This window comes from Salvelinus fontinalis, chromosome 25 (assembly GCF_029448725.1).
Source record: "Salvelinus fontinalis isolate EN_2023a chromosome 25, ASM2944872v1, whole genome shotgun sequence".
NCBI lineage: Eukaryota > Metazoa > Chordata > Actinopteri > Salmoniformes > Salmonidae > Salvelinus > Salvelinus fontinalis.
Genome location: NC_074689.1, coordinates 41,719,976 through 41,740,724, shown reverse-complemented (window position 1 = coordinate 41,740,724; position 20,749 = coordinate 41,719,976). Strand labels below are relative to the sequence as shown.

At 47.1% G+C, this 20,749-nt stretch overlaps 1 protein-coding gene across 3 annotated transcripts in view; it reads left to right on the top strand.

The window, feature by feature from the left end:
• Positions 1-20,749, top strand: part of nck1b (NCK adaptor protein 1b) — a 159,004-nt gene that overhangs the window by 71,030 nt on the left and 67,225 nt on the right. For 2 of the 3 annotated variants that reach the window (XM_055882211.1, XM_055882210.1), the window contains exon 3: positions 2,247-2,487. In XM_055882211.1, the coding sequence (XP_055738186.1) occupies positions 2,262-2,487 (226 nt within the window). In that variant the 5' untranslated portion in view covers positions 2,247-2,261. Of the gene's footprint in view, positions 1-2,246; positions 2,488-18,453; positions 18,577-20,749 lie in introns of those variants that run through there. The other variant, XM_055882212.1, reaches the window with a different exon arrangement.

The window sequence follows — 20,749 nt, the reverse complement described above, 5'->3', positions numbered from 1 at the left end:
TGGATACATTTGGGAACTACACTCGCAAATAACCCTAATACCTTGCCCCGAACTGCCGCTCTTTGGGTAAGAAGTAATGCATATATTTACGTGTTGAAGTTCTTTGTCTGGTATCTCTGTTGGGCCCAGGTTTTCGTGGAAAGGGTTACGCTTTGTGAGAAGGGTTCGATCTTCTTCAGATGGCCTTCTCCTTCGTTCTCAGGTGTAAGTCTCTGGTTGTCCGCAAGAGGTCACAATGTCCATCCATCTTCTTAGTTGTCTGTTTTCTTGCACTCGTTGTGGAAGAGTGGTCTCCTGAGGACGGATAATCAGCCGTGTTGATGATCCTCAGAGTGGTCTCCTGAGGACGGATAATCAGCCGTGTTGATGATCCTCAGAGTGGTCTCCTGAGGACGGCTAATCAGTCGTGTAGATGATCCTCAGAGTGGTCTCCTGAGGACGGATAATCAGCCGTGTTGATGATCCTCAGAGTGGTCTCCTGAGGACGGATAATCAGTCGTGTAGATGATCCTCAGAGTGGTCTCCTGAGGACGGATAATCAGCCGTGTTGATGATCCTCAGAGTGGTCTCCTGAGGACGGATAATCAGCCGTGTTGATGATCCTCAGAGTGGTCTCCTGAGGACGGATAATCAGTCGTGTCCATGATCCTCAGAGTGAGAGTGGTCTCCTGAGGACGGATAATCAGCCGTGTCGATGATCCTCAGAGTGGTCTCCTGAGGACGGATAATCAGCCGTGTTGATGATCCTCAGAGTGGTCTCCTGAGGACGGATAATCAGTCGTGTCCATGATCCTCAGAGTGAGAGTGGTCTCCTGAGGACGGATAATCAGCCGTGTCGATGATCCTCAGAGTGGTCTCCTGAGGACGGATAATCAGCCGTGTTGATGATCCTCAGAGCGGTCTCCTGAGGACGGCTAATCCGCCGTGTTGATGATCCTCAGAGTGGTCTCCTGAGGACGGATAATCAGTCGTGTCCATGATCCTCAGAGTGAGAGTGGTCTCCTTAGGACGGATAATCAGCCGTGTTGATGATCCTCAGAGTGGTCTCCTGAGGACGGCTAATCCGCCGTGTCGATGATCCTCAGAGTTGTGATGAGAGCAGTGTAGCTGACGATGATTTGGAGAGAATAACCGGATTGTCCTACTTAAATTAACGTTCTTAGATACAGTGCTTAGGACAGCTACTCAACCGTAGCATTGTTAGAGGTTCCTTTGTGTTCTTCAACCTCGTGTTGAGTTCCACGGTCGTGACTAATGTGGTCCGTTTTAGTCTCCCATGTTAATTATTAACACAATCTTTTATACCCTCGGGTATATGCTGACATGCTACCTGGGACATGGCTAGTTACGAGACAAGTTAGCATAATAACTAGGATCCTGTTTTGAGAACTAAAATCACAATCCTATCGTCACGAAAACATTCTCTTTTATCCTTGATATTTTCTACACAACGTAAAGGATGTAAACCTGATATACACCGTGTAAAAGCTCTCCCAAGTTGCAATGTTTTCGTTATAATGTCTTTATACCAATTTGAATGACATCACAAAATAAACGTTAATTTTCCGTATTCCATCTCCCATCATTCCCAACATTCGGATGTTTAAAAATATTGTCCCAGCGTTCGTTGTTCGATGTTGAAGTTTTAGGCGGCAAACTCTTCTGTAACACAGAGACATTCCATTCACCCATACTAGACACCAGACGGGAGTCGTCTGCTGCAATGTCCGATCGACGTGAGGTGTCATAAACCCCCCCCCCCCCCCCCTGTAGACGCTGATCCACTCTCCTGATCTCTGGATCCTCACAGGAGAGGCATGACACAGGTGTGCCAAGCTTGTAGCGTCATACCCAAGAAGACTCGAGGCTGTAATCACTGACAAAGGTGCTTCAACAAAGTACTGAGTAAAGGGTCTGAATACTTACGTAAATGTGATATTTCAGTTTATTGTTTATACATTTGCAAAATGTTCTAAAACCTGTTTTTGTTTTGTCATTATGGGGTATTGTGTGTAGATTGATGATGGGGAAAAACGATTTAATCCATTTTAGAATAAGGCTGTAACCTAACAAAATGTGTGAAAATGCACTGTGTAATATTGCCCCAGATCCACGGTGAGAGACGAGGTGATTGGAGTGTGTGTTGTTGCTGGTTGGAGTTTAAATTAACCTGACATGTAACTCATCTCTGTTCCCCAAGTCCAAGATGACAGAACTAAACCGTGTATCCTCTCTCTGTCTCTCAGGTCCAGAGGTCCAAGATGACAGAAGAGGTGATTGTCATCGCCAAGTTTGACTACCTGGCTCAGCAGGACCAGGAGTTGGACATTAAGAAGAACGAGCGTCTGTGGCTGCTGGACGACAGTAAGTCCTGGTGGAGGGTCCGTAACGCCACCAACAGGACCGGCTTCGTACCCTCCAACTATGTCGAGAGGAAGAACAGCGCCAGGAAGGCATCCATCGTCAAGAACCTCAAAGACACACTAGGTCAGAAACTGTCCTAACCTTAACCTCAGTCACACTAGGTCAGAAACTGTCCTAACCTTAACCTCAGTCACTCTAGGTCAGAAACTGTCCTAAACTTAACCTCAGTCACACTAGGTCAGAAACTGTCCTAACCTCAGTCACACTAGGTCAGGAACTGTCCTAACCTTAACCTCAGTCACACTAGGTCAGAAACTGTCCTAACCTTAACCTCAGTCACACTAGGTCAGGAACTGTCCTAACCTTAACCTCAGTCACACTAGGTCAGGAACTGTCCTAACCTCAGTCACACTAGGTCAGGAACTGTCCTAACCCCAGTCACACTAGGTCAGGAACTGTCCTAACCTCAGTCACACTAGGTCAGGAACTGTCCTAACGTCAGTCACACTAGGTCAGGAACTGTCCTAACGTCAGTCACACTAGGTCAGGAACTGTCCTAACCTCAGACACACTAGGTCAGGAACTGTCCTAACCTCAGTCACACTAGGTCAGGAACTGTCCTAACCTCAGTCACACTAGGTCAGGAACTGTCCTAACCTCAGTCACACTAGGTCAGGAACTGTCCTAACCTCAGTCACACTAGGTCAGGAACTGTCCTAACCTCAGACACACTAGGTCAGAAAACGGTTTGTTCTTGTTGAGATTCATTAAGTAACTGGCTTCTGTTATTTTAACTTGTTTTGGAGCTTCATCCCTCCAGCTCTCGATCAGAAACGCTCACAGAGAGAATGTGATTGTCTTTCAATATATTTTCCTATGTGTTACAGATGTGACACAGTCTATGAAGTTGGCTGACTGGTAAATCTCTTTTTATGGGGACAGGATGATAAAAATACTATACTGACAGCTGATCGTTAAACTGTAGTACTTAGAGATTGTTCCTTTTTTTGTAACAAATACATCTAAGAAATGTATAGACGTAATGTTATTTTCCATAGTGAAGGAAATGGATTGTCCTCTAGAGTTCAGTAAGTTGGGATCCCGTCCAGATCACAAAGCAATCGTCTGTTTAGTGGGTCCAATATTAGACAGGAGGATTAAATCCAATGTGAATTTCTTCACGAAAAGATTTGTGTAGTTAGGAGATAATAGGGGTTTCCCATCACTGTTCCAAGGGTCTGGAGGTAGTCTGTCAAATAGAAACTAGTTTTTTTTAGTGACAACTAGTTGAATGCTGTAATTTGTTGGCATGTCGCTGGTTGGAGAGGAAGACCTAGAAGGCCACCGTGCCTCCATCATTCAGAAAGTACAGAGATGAGACGTCAAGACACCCGTCACTTATAACTTTGTCTATGTTGTAGTTTCATTAGAAAGTCAGTGGTGTCTTTTTAAATAGCAACTGTTTGACTAATGGATGAATGTGAAAGTCCCACGTCAGACCGTTTTTCATTTAGGGAGCCGGTTCCTGAAACGTCTTAAAGGAGGGTCTGATTTTTGTCAACCTTTAACAGGACCATAAAACGATTGAAACTGGAGGTTTTTGGGACAAAGATATTTCAATTCCTGTTCTGTCAAACATTTTATTTTGTAGTCCTTTATCGAAGGACTTTTATTCACTTCGATTTTGTAGTTGGAGGTATCATCAAAAATCTATTGTACACATGTTTAATATACATGTTACTATTAGGAATCACTAATCCCACCTTCCTTATCTGATAATGAAGGATAATTCATTAAGTCATGAGGGCATTTGTTTGACCCCTGGATGGTTGACGTTGTAAATGTGGCACTCAGTCTCTGTAGTCACTTTTCATATTGACTTGAAAGGGGGTTTGTAACTGTATATGATACAAAGGAAAAACCCTTTGCTTAAAACATCCGTTTGTTCACTAGAAAGCTGTTGATCTGATACGTTATAAACTAGAAATATCTGGTAGTTTGGATGAGAACTTCACTAGTCCTGTTGAGAACCTGGAGAAGAAGCTGAAGTTGAGAGAAGGTTTTATTACGGGCATAAGGCTGTGTTTTTCCTTTAGAGGCCAGACGAGAGCCGCTACGGTGTACGGGCATAAGGCTGTGTTTTTCCTTTAGAGGCCAGACGAGAGCCGCTACGGTGTACGTTCCTGTCTGTGTTGGACTACAGCGTTGCAGACCTCAAGCACTGATGATGCTGTGTATCCTGCAGCTCTATCTTGGGGTTATCACCATATATACAGGCCATTCTCAAAGTATTCCTCCAATTGGTCCACATTTTCATAAGTTACAGCCTTATTCTGAAATGGAGTATATCGGTTTTTCTCTCTCTCATCAATTTATACACAATAACCCATAATGACAACACAATACCCCGTAATGACATCACAATACCCCGTAATGACATCACAATACCCCGTAATGACATCACAATACCCCGTAATGACATCACAATACCCCGTAATGACATCACAATACCTCATAATGACATCACAATACCCCGTAATGACATCACGATAACCCATAATGACAATGCAAAAATAGGTTTTCAGAATTTTGTTGTATTGTATTTACATAAGTGTTCAGACCCTTTACTCAGTACTTTGTTGAAGCACCTTTGGCAGCGATTACAGTCTTGAGTCTTCTTGGGTATGACGCTACAAGCTTGGCACACCTGTATTTGGGGAGTTTCTCCCATTCTTCCCTGCAGATCGTCTCAAGCTCTGTCAGGTTGGATGGGGGGCATCACTGCAGGAATGTTTTGATACCCTTCCCCAGATCTGTGCTTCGACACAATCCTGTCTCAGAGCTCTACGGACAATTCCTTCGACCTCATGGCTGGGTTTTTGCTCTGACATGTCAACTGTGTGACCTTATATAGACAGGTGTGTTTCTTTCCAAATCATGTCCAATCAATTGAATTTACCACAGAATTAAATTGACCACAGGTGGGCTCCAATCAAGTTGTAGAAACATCTCAAGGATGATCAATGAAAACAGGATGCACCTGAGCTCAATGTCAAGTCTCATAGCAAAGGGTCTGAATTGTATTTTTATTTGCAAACATTTCTAAAAACCTGTTTTTGCTTTGTCATTATGGGGTATTGTGATGTCATTACGGGGTATTGTGATGTCATTATGGGGTATTGTGATGTCATTACGGGGTATCGTGATGTCATTACGGGGTATCGTGATGTCATTACGGGGTATCGTGATGTCATTACGGGGTATCGTGATGTCATTATGGGGTATCGTGATGTCATTACGGGGTATCGTGATGTCATTATGGGGTATCGTGATGTCATTACGGGGAATCGTGATGTCATTACGGGGTATCGTGATGTCATTACGGGGTATCGTGATGTCATTACGGGGTATCGTGATGTCATTACGGGGTATCGTGATGTCATTACGGGGTATCGTGATGTCATTACGGGGTATCGTGATGTCATTACGGGGTATTGTGATGTCATAATGGGGTATTGTGTGTAGATTGATGAGGGAACATTTTTATTGAATCCCTTTTAGAATAAGGCTGTAACGTAACAAAATGTGGAAAAAGGGTTCTGAATACTTTCCAAATGCACTGTATCTCTCTCTCCTCTCTCCATCTCCTCTCCCTCTCTCTCTCTTCCTCTATCTATCTTTCTCTCTCTCTCTGCCAGCTCTCAGCTCTGTCTCTCTCTCTGCCAGCTCTCAGCTCAGTCACTCTCTCTCTCAACTCTCAGCTCAGTCTCTCTCTCTGCCAGCTCTCAGCTCAGTCTCTCTCTCTCTCTGCCAGCTCTCAGCTCAGTCTCTCTCTCTCTCTCTCTCTCTCTCTCTCTCTCTCTCTCTCTCTCTGCCAGCTCTCAGCTCAGTCTCTCTCTCTCTCTCTGCCAGCTCTCAGCTCAGTCTCTCTCTCGCTCTGCCAGCTCTCAGCTCAGTCTCTCTCTCTCTCTCTGCCAGCTCTCAGCTCAGTCTCTCTGCCAGCTCTCAGCTCAGTCTCTCTGCCAGTTCTCTCTCTCTCTCTCTCTCTCTCTCTCTCTCTCTGCTAGCTCTCTCTCTCTCTCTGCTAGCTCTCTCTCTCTCTCTCTCTCTCTCTCTGCTAGCTCTCTCTCTCTCTCTCTCTGCTAGCTCTCTCTCTCTCTCTCTCTCTCTGCTAGCTCTCTCTCTCTCTCTCTCTCTCTCTCTCTCTCTGCTAGCTCTCTCTCTCTCTCTCTCTCTCTCTCTCTCTCTCTGCTAGCTCTCTCTCTCAATTCAATTCAATTCAATTTGCTTTATTGGCATGACGTAACAATGTACATATTGCCAAAGCTTATTTACAATATAAAAATGAGAATCAAAATGGTCAACGGGACAACAGTAACAACAATAACTAAGTGTCAAAATAACCATACATTCAACAATAACAATAAACATACAGTAGAGGACATGTGCAGGTTGATTGGTCTGTCAGACACTGTCCCTCAACTTATGGCAGGCAGCAATGTAGTGCGCTGCCAACCCACAGCTCTCTGCGTCCTCCCCCAACAGGACGGGTAGCCTATCCTCATCAGAGAGGGCTTTAAAACCTTGAATAAAGGTTTCGAATTTGGGGAAATGACACTCTCTAATTGTTTTATATTTTTGACATTTTGTCAGGAAATGCAGCTCCGTCTCAGGTTCTGCTGTGGTGCAGTGGTTGCACAGCCTTTCCTCTACAGAGAGCCAGGTTTTCCTGTGTCTACCCTTCTCAATGGCAAGGCTGTGCTCACTGAGCCTGTACTTTGTCAAGGTTTTTCTAAGGTTTTGATCGGTAACCATAGTCAAATAGTTAGCCAGGGTGTAATGTCGATTTACGGCCAGATAGCACTGCATTTTGCTCTGTGCTTGTGCTTGTGTTTCCCAATAAGCAATGTAGTTTTGTTTTGACTGTGTTGTAATTTGGTTTATTCTGATTGATTGGATGTTCTGGTCCTGAGGCTTCAGTGTGTTAGTAGAACAGGTTAGTGAACTCAGCCCCAGGACCAGCTGGATGAGGGGACTCTTTTCTTTGCTCAGCTCTTGGTATTGCAGGGCTTGGTAGTGATATGAGAGGGGGTCACTGTATTTTAGATGTTTCCAAAACTTAATTGCTCTTTTTTGAGTTTTTATTATTAGTGGATATTTGCCTAATTCTGCCCTGCATGCATTGTTTGTAGTTTTCCTCTGGACATGTAGGAGAATCTTACAGAACTCTGCATGCAGGGTTTCAATGGGATGTTTGTCCCATTTGATGAAATCTTGTTTTGCAAGTGGACCCCACACCTCGCTGCCATAAAGTGCAATTGGTTCAATGACATATTCAATTAGTTTTAGCCAAATTTTAATAGGTATTTCAATTTGAATTTGCTTTTTAATTGCGTAGAATGCCCTGCGTGCTTTCTCTCTCAGTTCATTCACTGCCTCATTAAGGTGTCCAGTTGAGCTTATTTTTAAACCTAAGTAATTGTAGTGTTTACAGTACTCTATATATTTTGTACCAATTGAGAACTTTGGTCTAATTCCCTGAGATCTGGATCTTCTCTGGAAAATCATTATTTTAGTCTTTTTGGGGTTTACTGCCAGGGCCCAGGTCTGGCAGTACTGCTCTAGCAGATCCAGGCTCTGCTGTAGGCCATGTGCTGTGGGTGACAACAGGCATAGGTCATCTGCGAAGAGTAGGCATTTAACCTCTGAATTATGGAGACTAACACCAGGGGCTGAGGATTTATCTAGAATAGTGGCCAATTCGTTGATGTAAATATTGAAGAGTGCAGGGCTCAGATTACAACCCTGACGAAGGCCCCGCCCCTGGTTAAAGAATTCTGTTCTTTTCTTGCCAATTTTAATGCTGCACGTATTGCCAGTATACATTGATTTAATTATGTCATATGTTTTACCCCCTACACCACTTTCAATAACTTTGTAGAACAGTCCTGTATGCCAAATAGAATCAAATGCTTTTTGGAAGTTGATAAAGCAAGCGTATATTTTGGTATTATTTTGGTGGACATGTTTACCTATCAGGGTGTGTAGGGTGTAAATATGATCGGTCGTGCGATGTTTTGGTATAAATCCAATTTGGCTTTTACTCAAGACATTGTGCTTATTAAGGAAGTTTAGAACTCTTACATTTATAATACTACAGAAAACCTTCCCCAGGTTACTGTTCACACAAATGCCTCTGTAATTGTTAGGGTCAAATTTGTCTCCGTTTTTAAAGATTGGGGTTATGAGTCCTTGATTCCAGATGTCAGGGAAATAACCTACACTCAGGATCAAATTAAACAGTTTTAATATGGCCAATTGAAATTTTGCACTAGTGAGTTTGAGCATCTCATTTAGGATGCCATCAGGTCCGCATGCCTTTTTAAATTTGAGAGCCTGAAGTTTCTTATAGAGCTCCTGGTCAGTAATTGGGGAGTCCAGTGGATTTTGGTTGTCCTTTATAGCTTTTTCTAATCCATTCAACTTCTCATGAATTTGGCGTTGTTCTGCGTTTGTGTCAATTTGAACGGTGTTGTAGAGTGTTTTAAAATGGGTTGTCCATATGTCACCATTTTGTATCGCTAATTCCTCTTGTTTAGATTTCTTGAATTTTTTCCAATTTTGCCAGAAGTTGTTTGTGTTTATGGACTCCTCAATTAGCATCAGCTGCTTTCTGTTGTACTGGGCTTTTTTGGTTCTGAGTGTACGTTTATAGAGTTTTAAAGTCTCACAGTAATGAAGGCGTAATTCACCATTATTTGGGTCTCTGTGCTTTTGGTTGGATAGTGTTCTAATTTTTTTTCTTATAATTTTACAATCTGCATCAAACCAGTTGTCATCTGTGATCTTTTTTGTTTTGTTTTTTATCAATTTCAATTGTGCTTCTTTTGCCGTTTGCCTGAATATATAGTTGATGTTTTGTACTGCTAGATTGATGCCTTCTTTACTGTGAGTGAATGTGGTATCCAGAAAGTTATCTAAGAGTGTTTGGATATTTTGGTTCCAGGTTGCTTTCTGGTATTCTTCTGTGCTGTTTTGGGCCCATCTGTATGAATGTCTGATGTTGTACAGCTTACTGGGCTGTGAATGTGTGGTTGTTTCCATGTCTGTTCTTTTGAGGAACAATGTAATTTGGCTGTGATCAGACAGAGGTGTTAGTGGCTTGACAGTGAATGAGCTGAGAGAGAAAGGGTCAATGTCTGTGATCATATAGTCTACTGTACTGTGGCCAAGAGGTGAGCAGTAGGTGAATCTCCCCAAAGAGTCCCCCCGTAACCTACCATTGACAAAGTACAGACCCAGGCTTCTACAGAGCTGCAAAAGATCCCTTCCGTTTTTGTTGACGGTGCTGTCACTGTTGTTTCTATGGGGGAGATTAAGGCAGTTAGAAACAGTATGGCCTGTAATAAAGCTGTCCCCTCGTGTGCTCGTTAGATCAGGTAGTGTTCCTGTGCGCGCATTTGTGTCCCCACAGATGAGCACATTTCCCTGGGCCTGGAAATGGCACGTCTCTTCCTCAAGGGTGGGGAAGATCTCCTCTGAGTAATATGGGGATTCTGAGGGGGGGATATAAATTGCGCAAAGGAACACATCTTTTTCTGTCAGTACAAGTTCTTTTTTCAGTTTTAACCAAATGTGATATTTGCCAATTTTGAGGGGGTCAATTAGATGTTGTAGTTCGGATTTGTACCAAATGATCAGTCCTCCAGAGTCTCTGCCTCTATTGACAGAGCTGTGTTTCTGTGACGGTACAATTACCTCTCTGTAACCTGTGGGACAGTGAGTGACAATGTCAGCCTTACACCATGTCTCCTGCAGAATGATGACATCAACATCTTTAAGGTTTTTGTTGAACTCCAGTGCTAAACTCTTCAGTCCAAAGGTTGATGAGTTTAGGCCCTGAATGTTCCACATGCTAACTGATAGCGATTTCATGTTACAAAAGAAAGAATAGCAGTCAGAAATACTGTGACTACTAACTATTAAGTTGTTAAGAGCGAGATAAACAGGATAACAGCTAACATTCTTTCTGTTATATATATAAACATTCCTATTCATTGAACAAGTACATTTGAGTACAATAGGTGTGTGTGTGTGTGTGTGTGTGTGTGTGTGTGTGTGTGTGTGTGTGTGTGTGTGTGTGTGTGTGTTTAGTGCAGTTTAGTGCAGATGTATTGGAGGAGCTGTTTAATCTCACTTAATCCTACAAGGTTCTCCTGTCCTCTGACGACCTCTGCGTAGCTGCGCTGGTCCTACTGTTGGGCCCTGTGGAGTGGAGGGGGACCAGGTCTGGGCCGTGGGGCTTCCTCTCTGGTCTGGTAGGGGTGGTGGTCTGATGCGGGGTAGTAGGCTGGGCCCGGTCCGGTCTGGCTAAGCCGATGGAAGTGGTGATGGTCTGGTGGTGGGTGGGGCCTGTGGGGTGCGCTGGGTCTGGTGTGGCGTTGAAGGGGCCTGGGGCTCCTTGTTGGTGCAGTGGTCTGGTAGGGGTCTCTGGGTGGTCCTCTGTCCAATACGGCATGAGGTGTTTGTCTACCAAGTGCCACGTCCTTTAGAGACTTGGTAAACATCCCTAATGTCTGTTTCCTCAGATGGGAGTGGTCGTGCAGATGCTCTGGGGTGATTGTTGGGTGGTGAGCAACGTGTACGTTCGGGAGTAGGCCACACCCTCTGGTGATGTCAGCGTTGACTTTCTGAATGGTATGGGGATGAAAGTCTTTGCGGGGCAGCAGAGTGGAGATGGTGATGTGGGAGTTGGGGAACCGCTCAGAGGCCCTCTCTGCTATTCTGTTGACCAGGCTGCCTACTCTCTCCTGCTCCTCTCGCAGGTTGTTGGTGCCGGTGTGAATAATAATGTGGCCTGGTGTGCCAAAGTCAGGCTGGGACAGGATGTGGAGTGCATCCTGTGTTTTTGGGCAACATATTTTGCGCACCTTGTGTTGTGGGAAGAGTTTATCTTCTTGGAGGAATTTCCCATTTGAGTCAATGAGGATGGCCACCTCAGCGGGTTTTACCAGATTAGTGCGTTTACGGTCTGGGGCTGGAGTACACAGGGCCTGTGTACATGGAGGGGCGTGTGGGGGTGTGTCAGGGGGGGCCAGAGAGCTTCTCTCTGTAGTAGGTGTTTCCATGTGAGCCCTCTTGTTGACTGGGGGTGTGGGTAAAGTGTTGTCGGTATGGGGGGGGTTGTGGGTAAAGGTGGGTCAGTGGGGGTGTTAGGGGTGGTGGGGTTGTTAGGGGTGGTGGGGGGCTGCAGCTTCTCTCTAGGAGTCTCTACAGTCTGCTCTCTGTGCTGCAGCACCCTCTTGATGCCAGACAACTCCTTTGCCATCTCCTCCTTTACCTGCACCAGCTCTCTCCTCATGGTGGCCTTTACCTCCTCAAGAGCTGTGGTAAGGCTCTCTCCTCATGCTGACGTTTACCTCCTCCAGCGCTGTGGTAAGACTCTCTCATCATGGTGACCTTTACCTCCTCCAGAGCTGTGATAAGGCTCTCTCATCATGGTGACCTTTACCTCCTCCAGAGCTGTGGTAAGGCTCTCTCATCATGGTGACCTTTACCTCCTCCAGAGCTGTGATAAGGCTCTCTCATCATGGTGACCTTTACCTCCTCCAGAGCTGTGATAAGGCTCTCTCATCATGGTGACCTTTACCTCCTCCAGAGCTGTGGTAAGGCTCTCTCATCATGGTGACCTTTACCTCCTCCAGAGCTGTGGTAAGGCTCTCTCTCAGCTCCTGGACAGAGTTCTTCAGCTGGGTCCTGCACTGGTTGATCTGGTCCTGTAGAAGCTCTGTGTCTGGGCTGGTGGTGGTGTAGCTGAGGGGCTGCTCCTTCAGCTCAGTAACCCATACCTCTATCACAGCCAGCCTGTCTCTCAACAGGCTGATGGTGGTGTGGTCTTGGCTCTGGTGGTTGTAGGCAGGCAGGGGGGAGGATGGTCCTGCTGTTGGGGTGCCTGAGGTGAGGGGAGAGGTCGGGGTGCTGTCCTTTTCTTTGTTGCTTTCCGCTATCTTCGTTAGGGTGGGGAAGTCCTGCACAACAGAGCTGAGTGCAGCCTCACTGCCCTGGACCATGACAGTGCCGTTCTGATACATATTTACCGTCAGAAACCTGTTTTCCTGGTCCTTATCGCTGTCCTCAAAAATGTGGATTTGCCTTCCCTTGCAGATGCCTTTCTTCGTGGTATAGCTGAAATGCCTGGTTCCAGCTGCATGCCAGGCAGTAGTGTGGTCTGTGTAGAATAACAGGTTTGTAACGGTCCTGTTTTGTGAGCAGTCGGCAAACAAAGTTTCTGGGTTCTCCCTCTGAATTCTGTGTTTAAAATTGATTCTTCCTTTCTCTGATTTGATTTCTGCTGGGTATTCAAAAAAAAGCGGGGAAAGTCTCTCAGTTTCTGTCGCTGCTAACGCTGCTAGCGCTGCCTCAGTGGCCATGTTGCTATGGTTACCACCAGTAAACAGTTAGAGCAAGACGTTAAGCTAACTGACCGATTTGAATTTGGCTAGCTACCACGATAAGGATTGGTCTTTTAACTCACTCTCTCTCAATCTTTTCCTCCTGTGTTGATCTTCAGTTGTACAATTTGATTACCTATACATTTTTGCTAATTGAATCGTGTCAATCTCGCTCTTAACAACCAAAAAGTTATAACAAGTCAGGAGCTGTTCCTCTGCATGACTTCTCCATGACTCTCTCTCTCTCTCTCTCTCTCTCTGCTAGCTCTCTCTCTCTCTCTCTCTCTCTCTCTCTCTGCTATCTCTCTCTCTCTCTCTCTCTCTCTCTGCTATCTCTCTCTCTCTCTCTCTCTCTCTCTCTCTCTGCTAGCTCTCTCTCTCTCTCTCTCTCTCTGCTAGCTCTCTCTCTCTCTCTCTACCCCTCTCTCTCTCTCTCTCTCTGCTAGCTCTCTCTCTCTCTCTCTCTCTCTCTCTGCTAGCTCTCTCTCTCTCTCTCTCTCTGCTAGCTCTCTCTCTCTCTCTCTCTACCTCTCTCTCTCTCTCTCTCTCTCTCTCTCTCTCTCTCTCTCTCTCTCTGCTAGCTCTCTCTCTCTCTCTCTCTCTCTCTGCTAGCTCTCTCTCTCTCTCTCTCTCTCTGCTAGCTCTCTCTCTCTCTCTCTGCTAGCTCTCTCTCTCTCTCTCTCTGCTAGCTCTCTCTCTCTCTCTCTCTCTGCTAGCTCTCTCTCTCTCTCTCTCTCTCTCTCTGCTAGCTCTCTCTCTCTCTCTCTCTCTCTCTCTGATAGCTCTCTCTCTCTCTCTCTCTCTCTCTCTCTCTCTCTGCTAGCTCTCAGCTCAGCTCATGCTCTCTCTGCCAGCTCTCAGCTCAGTCTGTCTTTGTTGGCTCTTTGTTTTAGACCACATTGTTCCTTTGCTATCCACCACAGTACAGGAAGAGATGGTCCTCTGTGTTGGACCAGCCGGTTAGGTTAGCTAGAGCTACTGTTGTCTGAGCTTCTCAGCATTGTGGACCTGAAGGCTACCGTAGTAGCAGACTGACTGACTGGCACAGCTTTGGTTTTTACTTTGTGATTGTGAATGACCGTTTGATAACGAGCTAACAAATAGTTCGATGGAGGTTAAGTCTGACCGCTCTGTTCTGAAGGAACAGAAGGACTTGTTTGGCTTGTGATAAACACGGGGAAACTTTGTAACACTTTATTAAGACAACAGGAAGATCCCCTATTCATCTGTGATCTGAGCGGCGGGACCGCTGAGGGTAAAATCTTTGTCCTCTGATAAGAATGTTACAACAACAGGAAGAGGGCTCTTGAGTCATAGACACACAGCACAGCACAGCACAGCTCAGCACAGCACAGCACAGCTCAGCACAGCAGCTATTGAGACTACTGACATGTAGCCTGATGTGATGTATTGCTTTAGCACATACAGCCTACACTGAAATCAACTGAGCTGGGTGACTGGGGCCTGGTGACTGGAGCCTGGTGACTGGGGCCTGGTGACTGGGGACTGGGGCCTGGTGACTGGGGCCTGGTGACTGGTGACTGGAGCCTGGTGACTGGAGCCTGGTGACTGGGGCCTGGTGACTGGGGCCTGGTGACTGGGGCCTGGTGGCTGGAGCCGGGTGGCTGGGGCCGGGTGGCTGGAGCCGGGTGGCTGGAGCCGGGTGGCTGGAGCCTGGTGACTGGGGCCTGGTGGCTGGGGCCTGGTGACTGGAGCCTGGTGACTGGAGCCGGGTGGCTGGAGCCGGGTGGCTGGAGCCTGGTGACTGGAGCCTGGTGGCTGGAGCCGGGTGACTGGAGCCTGGTGACTGGTGACTGGGGCCTGGTGACTGGGGCCGGGTGACTGGGGCCGAGTGGCTGGGGCCTGGTGACTGGGGCCGGGTGGCTGGAGCCTGGAGCCGGGTGACTGGGGCCTGGTGACTGGGGCCTGGTGACTGGAGCCGGGTGGCTGGAGCCAGGTGACTGGGGCCGGGTGGCTGGAGCCTGGTGACTGGGGCCGGGTGGCTGGAGCCTGGTGACTGGAGCCTGGTGACTGGAGCCGGGTGGCTGGAGCCTGGTGACTGGAGCCGGGTGGCTGGAGCCAGGTGACTGGAGCCGGGTGACTGGGGCCGGGTGGCTGGAGCCGGGTGACTGGGGCCTGGTGACTGGAGCCTGGTGACTGGAGCCGGGTGGCTGGAGCCAGGTGACTGGGGCCGGGTGGCTGGAGCCGGGTGGCTGGAGCCGGGTGACTGGGGCCTGGTGACTGGAGCCGGGTGGCCACAAAATGTAGAACATGTCATATTTCGGAGATTCGCTAGCTACATTCCAGCTGTAGATCCACACAGCTGTTGTATGAATGTTCTGAATGAGTGAAACTAGGTACAGGATATGAGCTGTGTGTGTTTTGGGGCCACGGCTGTTTTTATTTTTTTTATTTCACCTTTATTTAACCAGGTAGGCCAGTTGAGAACAAGTTCTCATTTACAACTGCGACCTGGACAAGATAAAGCAAAGCAGTTCGACACAAACAACAACACAGTTAAACATGGAATAAACAAACATACAGTCAATAATACAGTAGAAAAATAAGTCTATATACAATGTGAGCAAATGAGGTGAGATAAGGGAGGTAAAGGCCAAAAAAGGCCATGGTGGCGAAGTAAATACAATATAGCAAGTAAAGCACTGGGATGGTAGATTTGCAGTGGAAGAATGTGCAAAGTAGAAATATGAATAATGGGGTGCAAAGGAGCAGAATAAATAAATACATACAGTAGGGAAAGAGGTAGTTGTTTGGGCTAAATTATAGATGGGCTATGTACAGGTGCAGTAATCTGTGAGCTGCTCTGACAGCTGGTGCTTAAAGCTAGTGAGGGAGATATGAGTCTCCAGCTTCAGAGATTTTTGCAGTTCGTTCCAGTCATTGGCAGCAGAGAACTGGAAGGAAAGACGATCAAAGGAGGAATTGGCTTTGGGGATGACCAGAGAGATATACCTGCTGGAGCGCGTGCTACGGGTAGGTGCTGCTATGGTGACCAGCGAGCTGAGATAAGGGGGGACTTGTAGATGACCTGGAGCCAGTGGGTTTGGCAACGAATATGAAGCGAGGGCCAGCCAACGAGAGTGTACAGGTCGCAGTGGTGGGTAGTATAAGGGGCTTTGGTGACAAAACGGATTTCACTGTGATAGACTGCATCCAATTTATTGAGTAGAGTGTTGGAGGCTATTTTGTAAATGACATCACCGAAGTCGAGGATCGGCAGGATGGTCAGTTTTACAAGGGTATGTTTGGCAGCATGAGTGAAGGATGCTTTGTTGCGAAATAGGAAGCCGATTCTAGATTTAATTTTGGATTGAAGATGCTTAATGTGAGTCTGGAAGGAGAGTTTACAGTCTAACCAGACACCTAGGTATTTGTAGTTGTCCACGTATTCTAAGTCAGAACCGTCCAGAGTAGTGATGCTGGACGGGCGTGCAGGTGCTGGTAGCGATCGGTTGAAGAGCATGCATTTAGTTTTACTAGCATTTAAGAGCAGTTGGAGGCCACGGAAGGAGAGTTGTATGGCATTGAAGCTCGTCTGGAGGTTAGTTAGCACAGTGTCCAAAGGGGGGCCAGAAGTATACAGAATGGTGTCATCTGCGTAGAGGTGGATCAGAGAATCACCAGCAGCAAGAGCGATAGTACATTGTATCATCATTGATGTATACAGAGAAGAGAGTCGGCCCAAGAATTGAACCCTGTGGCACCCCCATAGAGACTGCCAGAGGCCCGGACAACAGTTTAGTATTAAATATTACATTTGCTCTTGTTTTGTAGCTGGTAAGATCTGCAAACAGACATCCATGGTTCTGTTCCATCATCAAACCTTTCTCCGTCTGGATGTCTGGTGGGTAAACAGTTTCCATAGCAACGCTGGTGATGTCGGCTACAATGCTGCAATAGAAGCCGACCTTTTCCAAAACAGCATTGTTTCTTGTATTATTGTCTCTAGTGTCTTTAGAGGACTGTTTTACTTTAATGTCCTTTGTCTTCTGTCCTTTTGTCTTTCTATTATTTTGTTAACTAGCTGTTTTTTAGTTAGCTAGCTAGCTTATTTTAGGAGAGTCCCTAGCAACTGCTTAGCAACCCAGTTAAGCTAACTGCACAATTTTATAAAAATATATACTTTTTCACAAGCCTATTTTCATGTGTTGCTTGTTTAGTCTCCCATTCGGTCTTGTACTTTTCTTTTGTTTTTTTCCAATGTTCCAAAACCATGATAATTTCAATATTTATAGGAGCTCATTTTTTCAGCAGCTGCTGCTCAATTTGGAACTCTGGAATCTCTCTTTCCCATATTTTTTTTATTTTTCTCTCTCTTTCTCTCTCTGTCTCTGTCTCTGTCTCTCTTTCCCATATATATATTTTTTCTCTCTCTCTATCTCTCTGTGTATATCTCTCTTGTTTCTCTCTGTGTATCTCTGTGTGTCTCTCTCCTTCGCCTCGCTCTCTCTCCTTCACCTCGCTCTCCCCCGTACCTCTCTCTCTGTCTCTCTCTCCTTCGCCTCGCTCTCCCCCGTACCTCTCTCTCTGTCTCTCTCTCCTTCGCCTCTCTCTCTCTCCTTCACCTCTCTCTCTCTCCTTCACCTCTCTCTCCTTCACCTCTCTCTCCTTCGCCTCTCTCTCTCTCCTTCGCCTCTCTCTCTCCCCGTACCCCTCTCTCTCCCCCGTTCCTCCCTCTCTCTCCCCCGTTCCTCCCTCTCTCTCCCCCGTTCCTCTCTCTCTCTCCCCGTACCTTTCTCTCTCCCCGTACCCCTCTCTCTCTCACGTTCCTCTCTCACTCCTTCACCTCTCTCTCCCCGTACCCCTCTCTCTCCCACGTTCCTCTCTCACTCCTTTGCCCCTCTCTCTCCCCGTACCCCTCTCTCTCCCCCGTTCCTCCCTCTCTCTCCCCTGTTCCTCTCTCTCTCTCCCCGTACCTCTCTCGCTCCCCGTACCCCTCTCTCTCTCACGTTCCTCTCTCACTCCTTCACCCCTCTCTCTCCCCGTACCCCTCTCTCTCCCCCGTTCCTCTCTCTCTCTCCCCGTACCCCTCTCTCTCCCACGTTCCTGTCTCACTCCTTCACCCCTCTCTCTCCCCGTTTCTCTCTCTCTCTCCCCGTACCCCTCTCTCTCCCACGTTCCTCTCTCACTCCTTCGCCTCTCTCTCTCCCCGTACCCCTCTCTCTCCCCCGTTCCTCTCTCACTCCTTCGCCTCTCTCTCCCCCGTTCCTCTCTCTCTCTCCCCCGTTCCTCTCTCTCTCTCCCACGTACCCCTCTCTCTCCCACGTACCCCTCTCTCTCCCACGTTCCTCTCTCACTCCTTCGCCTCTCTCTCTCCCCGTACCTCTCTCTCTCCCCGTACCTCTCTCTCTCCCACGTTCCTCTCTCACTCCTTTGCCTCTCTCTCTCTCCCACGTTCCTCTCTCTCCCCGTACCTCTCTCTCTCCCCGTACCTCTCTCTCTCCCCGTACCTCTCTCTCTCTCCCAGAGAGAGGCTTAGCTCTGCCTGTTCCTTTCTTCCCCCCTCTCTCTCTCTCTCTGAGACACATTGACTGGGCTGTGCTCAGTGGGAAGTTAGCTGAGGCCTCTATCCCTGCCTCCCTATTGGTTGAGTCAGGTCACATGTCCAGGGAGTGGGCTGCCTGCCCTCCTCTGGGTGTTCACATGGAATAACTCTGCAGCTGTAGTGGGAAGAGAAGAGAAAGAGAAAGAGAGGGAGCGCCCAACATGGACATGGCTAACCTCTTCAAACACTTCTTTCGTGAGTTGACATTTCTGGTCTGATAGAGATCCTCTGCTTTTCTGTTTGGATATGACTTGGTAATGACTTGGTAATGACTTGGTTTCAGATTCAGTTGTTTCTTCCCTCCCTGGGTTTGAAGGGGCTGTCGTTTGTTTCACTTCCTATTTTTCCACTCAGTGATTCCTAGTTTTTTTTTTTCTCTGGTTTTAGGGAGTGTTCTAGAATGTGTGTTGTAGAGAGAAGAGGATTATGGGAATCCAGCCATGTTGTCTGTTAGTTAGGCAAGTTAGTTGGTGTTAGTTGTACACGAGTAGAGCCTGTATTCTTCTACACTAAAGTGGGCTGTAGTTTCCTACAATGAAGTGGAAGGTAGGGCTGTAGTTGCCTACAGTAAAGTGAGCTGTAGGGCTGTAGTTTCCTACAGTAAAGTGGGCTGTAGTTTCCTACAGTAAAGTGAGCTGTAGGGCTGTAGTTTACTACAATGAAGTGGAAGGTAGGGCTGTAGTTGCCTACAGTAAAGTGGGCTGTGGGGCTGTAGTTTCCTACAGTAAAGTGGGCTGTAGTTTCCTACAGTAAAGTGAGCTGTAGGGCTGTAGTTTACTACAATGAAGTGGAAGGTAGGGCTGTAGTTGCCTACAGTAAAGTGGGCTGTGGGGCTGTAGTTTCCTACAGTAAAGTGGGCTGTAGTTTCCTACAGTAAAGTGGGCTGTGGGGCTGTAGTTTCTACACTAAAGTGGGCTGTAGTTTCTACACTAAAGTGGGCTGTAGGGCTGTAGTTTCCTACAATGAAGTGGAAGCTAGGGCTGTAGTTTCCTACAATGAAGTGGAAGGTAGGGCTGTAGTTTACTACAATAAAGTGGAAGCTAGGGCTGTAGTTTCCTACAATGAAGTGGAAGCTAGGGCTGTAGTTTCCTACAATAAAGTGGAAGCTAGGGCTGTAGTTTCCTACAATGAAGTGGAAGCTAGGGCTGTAGTTTCCTACAATAAAGTGGAAGCTAGGGCTGTAGTTTCCTACAATGAAGTGGAAGCTAGGGCTGTAGTTTCCTACAATGAAGTGGAAGGTAGGGGTGTAGTTTACTACAATAAAGTGGAAGCTAGAGCTGTAGTTTCCTACAATGAAGTGGAAGCTAGGGCTGTAGTTTCCTACAATGAAGTGGATGGTTGGGCTGTAGTTTACTACAATGAAGTGGAAGGTAGGGCTGTAGTTTCCTACAATGAAGTGGAAGGTAGGGCTGTAGTTTCCTACAATGAAGTGGAAGGTAGGGCTGTAGTTTCCTACAATGAAGTGGAAGCTAGGGCTGTAGTTTTGTTTTCTACACTAGAGAAAGCTGTAGGTTGTATACTAAACTGTACTGTAGTTCTTCCTGATTATAATCCTTCCTAAATTCCATGTTTTGGAACTGTACAAGAGTATGTGTAAAGATTTACTAAAAAGTCAATTAGGCTAGCTGCTTTCAGTCTGTGGAGTTAATGTGAATTCAGGGAGGGTTACTGCTGGTAGGGTTTACTGCTGGGAGGGTTTACTGCTGGGAGGGTTTACTGCTGGGAGGGTTTACTGCTGGGAGGGTTACTGCTGGGAGGGTTTACTGCTGGGAGGGTTTACTGCTGGGAGGGTTTACTGCTGGGAGGGCTTACTGCTGGGAGAGTTGGAGGGTTACTGCTGGGAGAGTTTACTGCTGGGAGGCTTGGAGGGTTTACTGCTGGGAGGGTTTACTGCTGGGAGGCTTATTGCTGGGAGGCTTATTGCTGGGAGGCTTATTGCTGGGAGGCTTACTGCTGGGAGGCTTACTGCTGGGAGGCTTACTGCTGGGAGGCTTACTGCTGGGAGGGTTACTGCTGGGAGGCTTACTGCTGGGAGGGTTACTGCTGGGAGGCTTACTGCTGGGAGGCTTACTGCTGGGAGGGTTACTGCTGGGAGGCTTACTGCTGGGAGGCTTACTGCTGGGAGGCTTACTGCTGGGAGGGTTACTGCTGGGAGGGTTACTGCTGGGAGGGTTACTGCTGGGAGGGTTACTGCTGGGAGGGTTACTGCTGGGAGGGTTGTTGCTGGGAGGGTTACTGCTGGGAGGGTTACTGCTGGGAGGGTTTACTGCTGGGAGGGTTACTGCTGGGAGGGTTACTGCTGGGAGGGTTTACTGCTGGGAGGGTTTACTGCTGAGAGGGTTGTTGCTGGGAGGGTTTACTGCTGGGA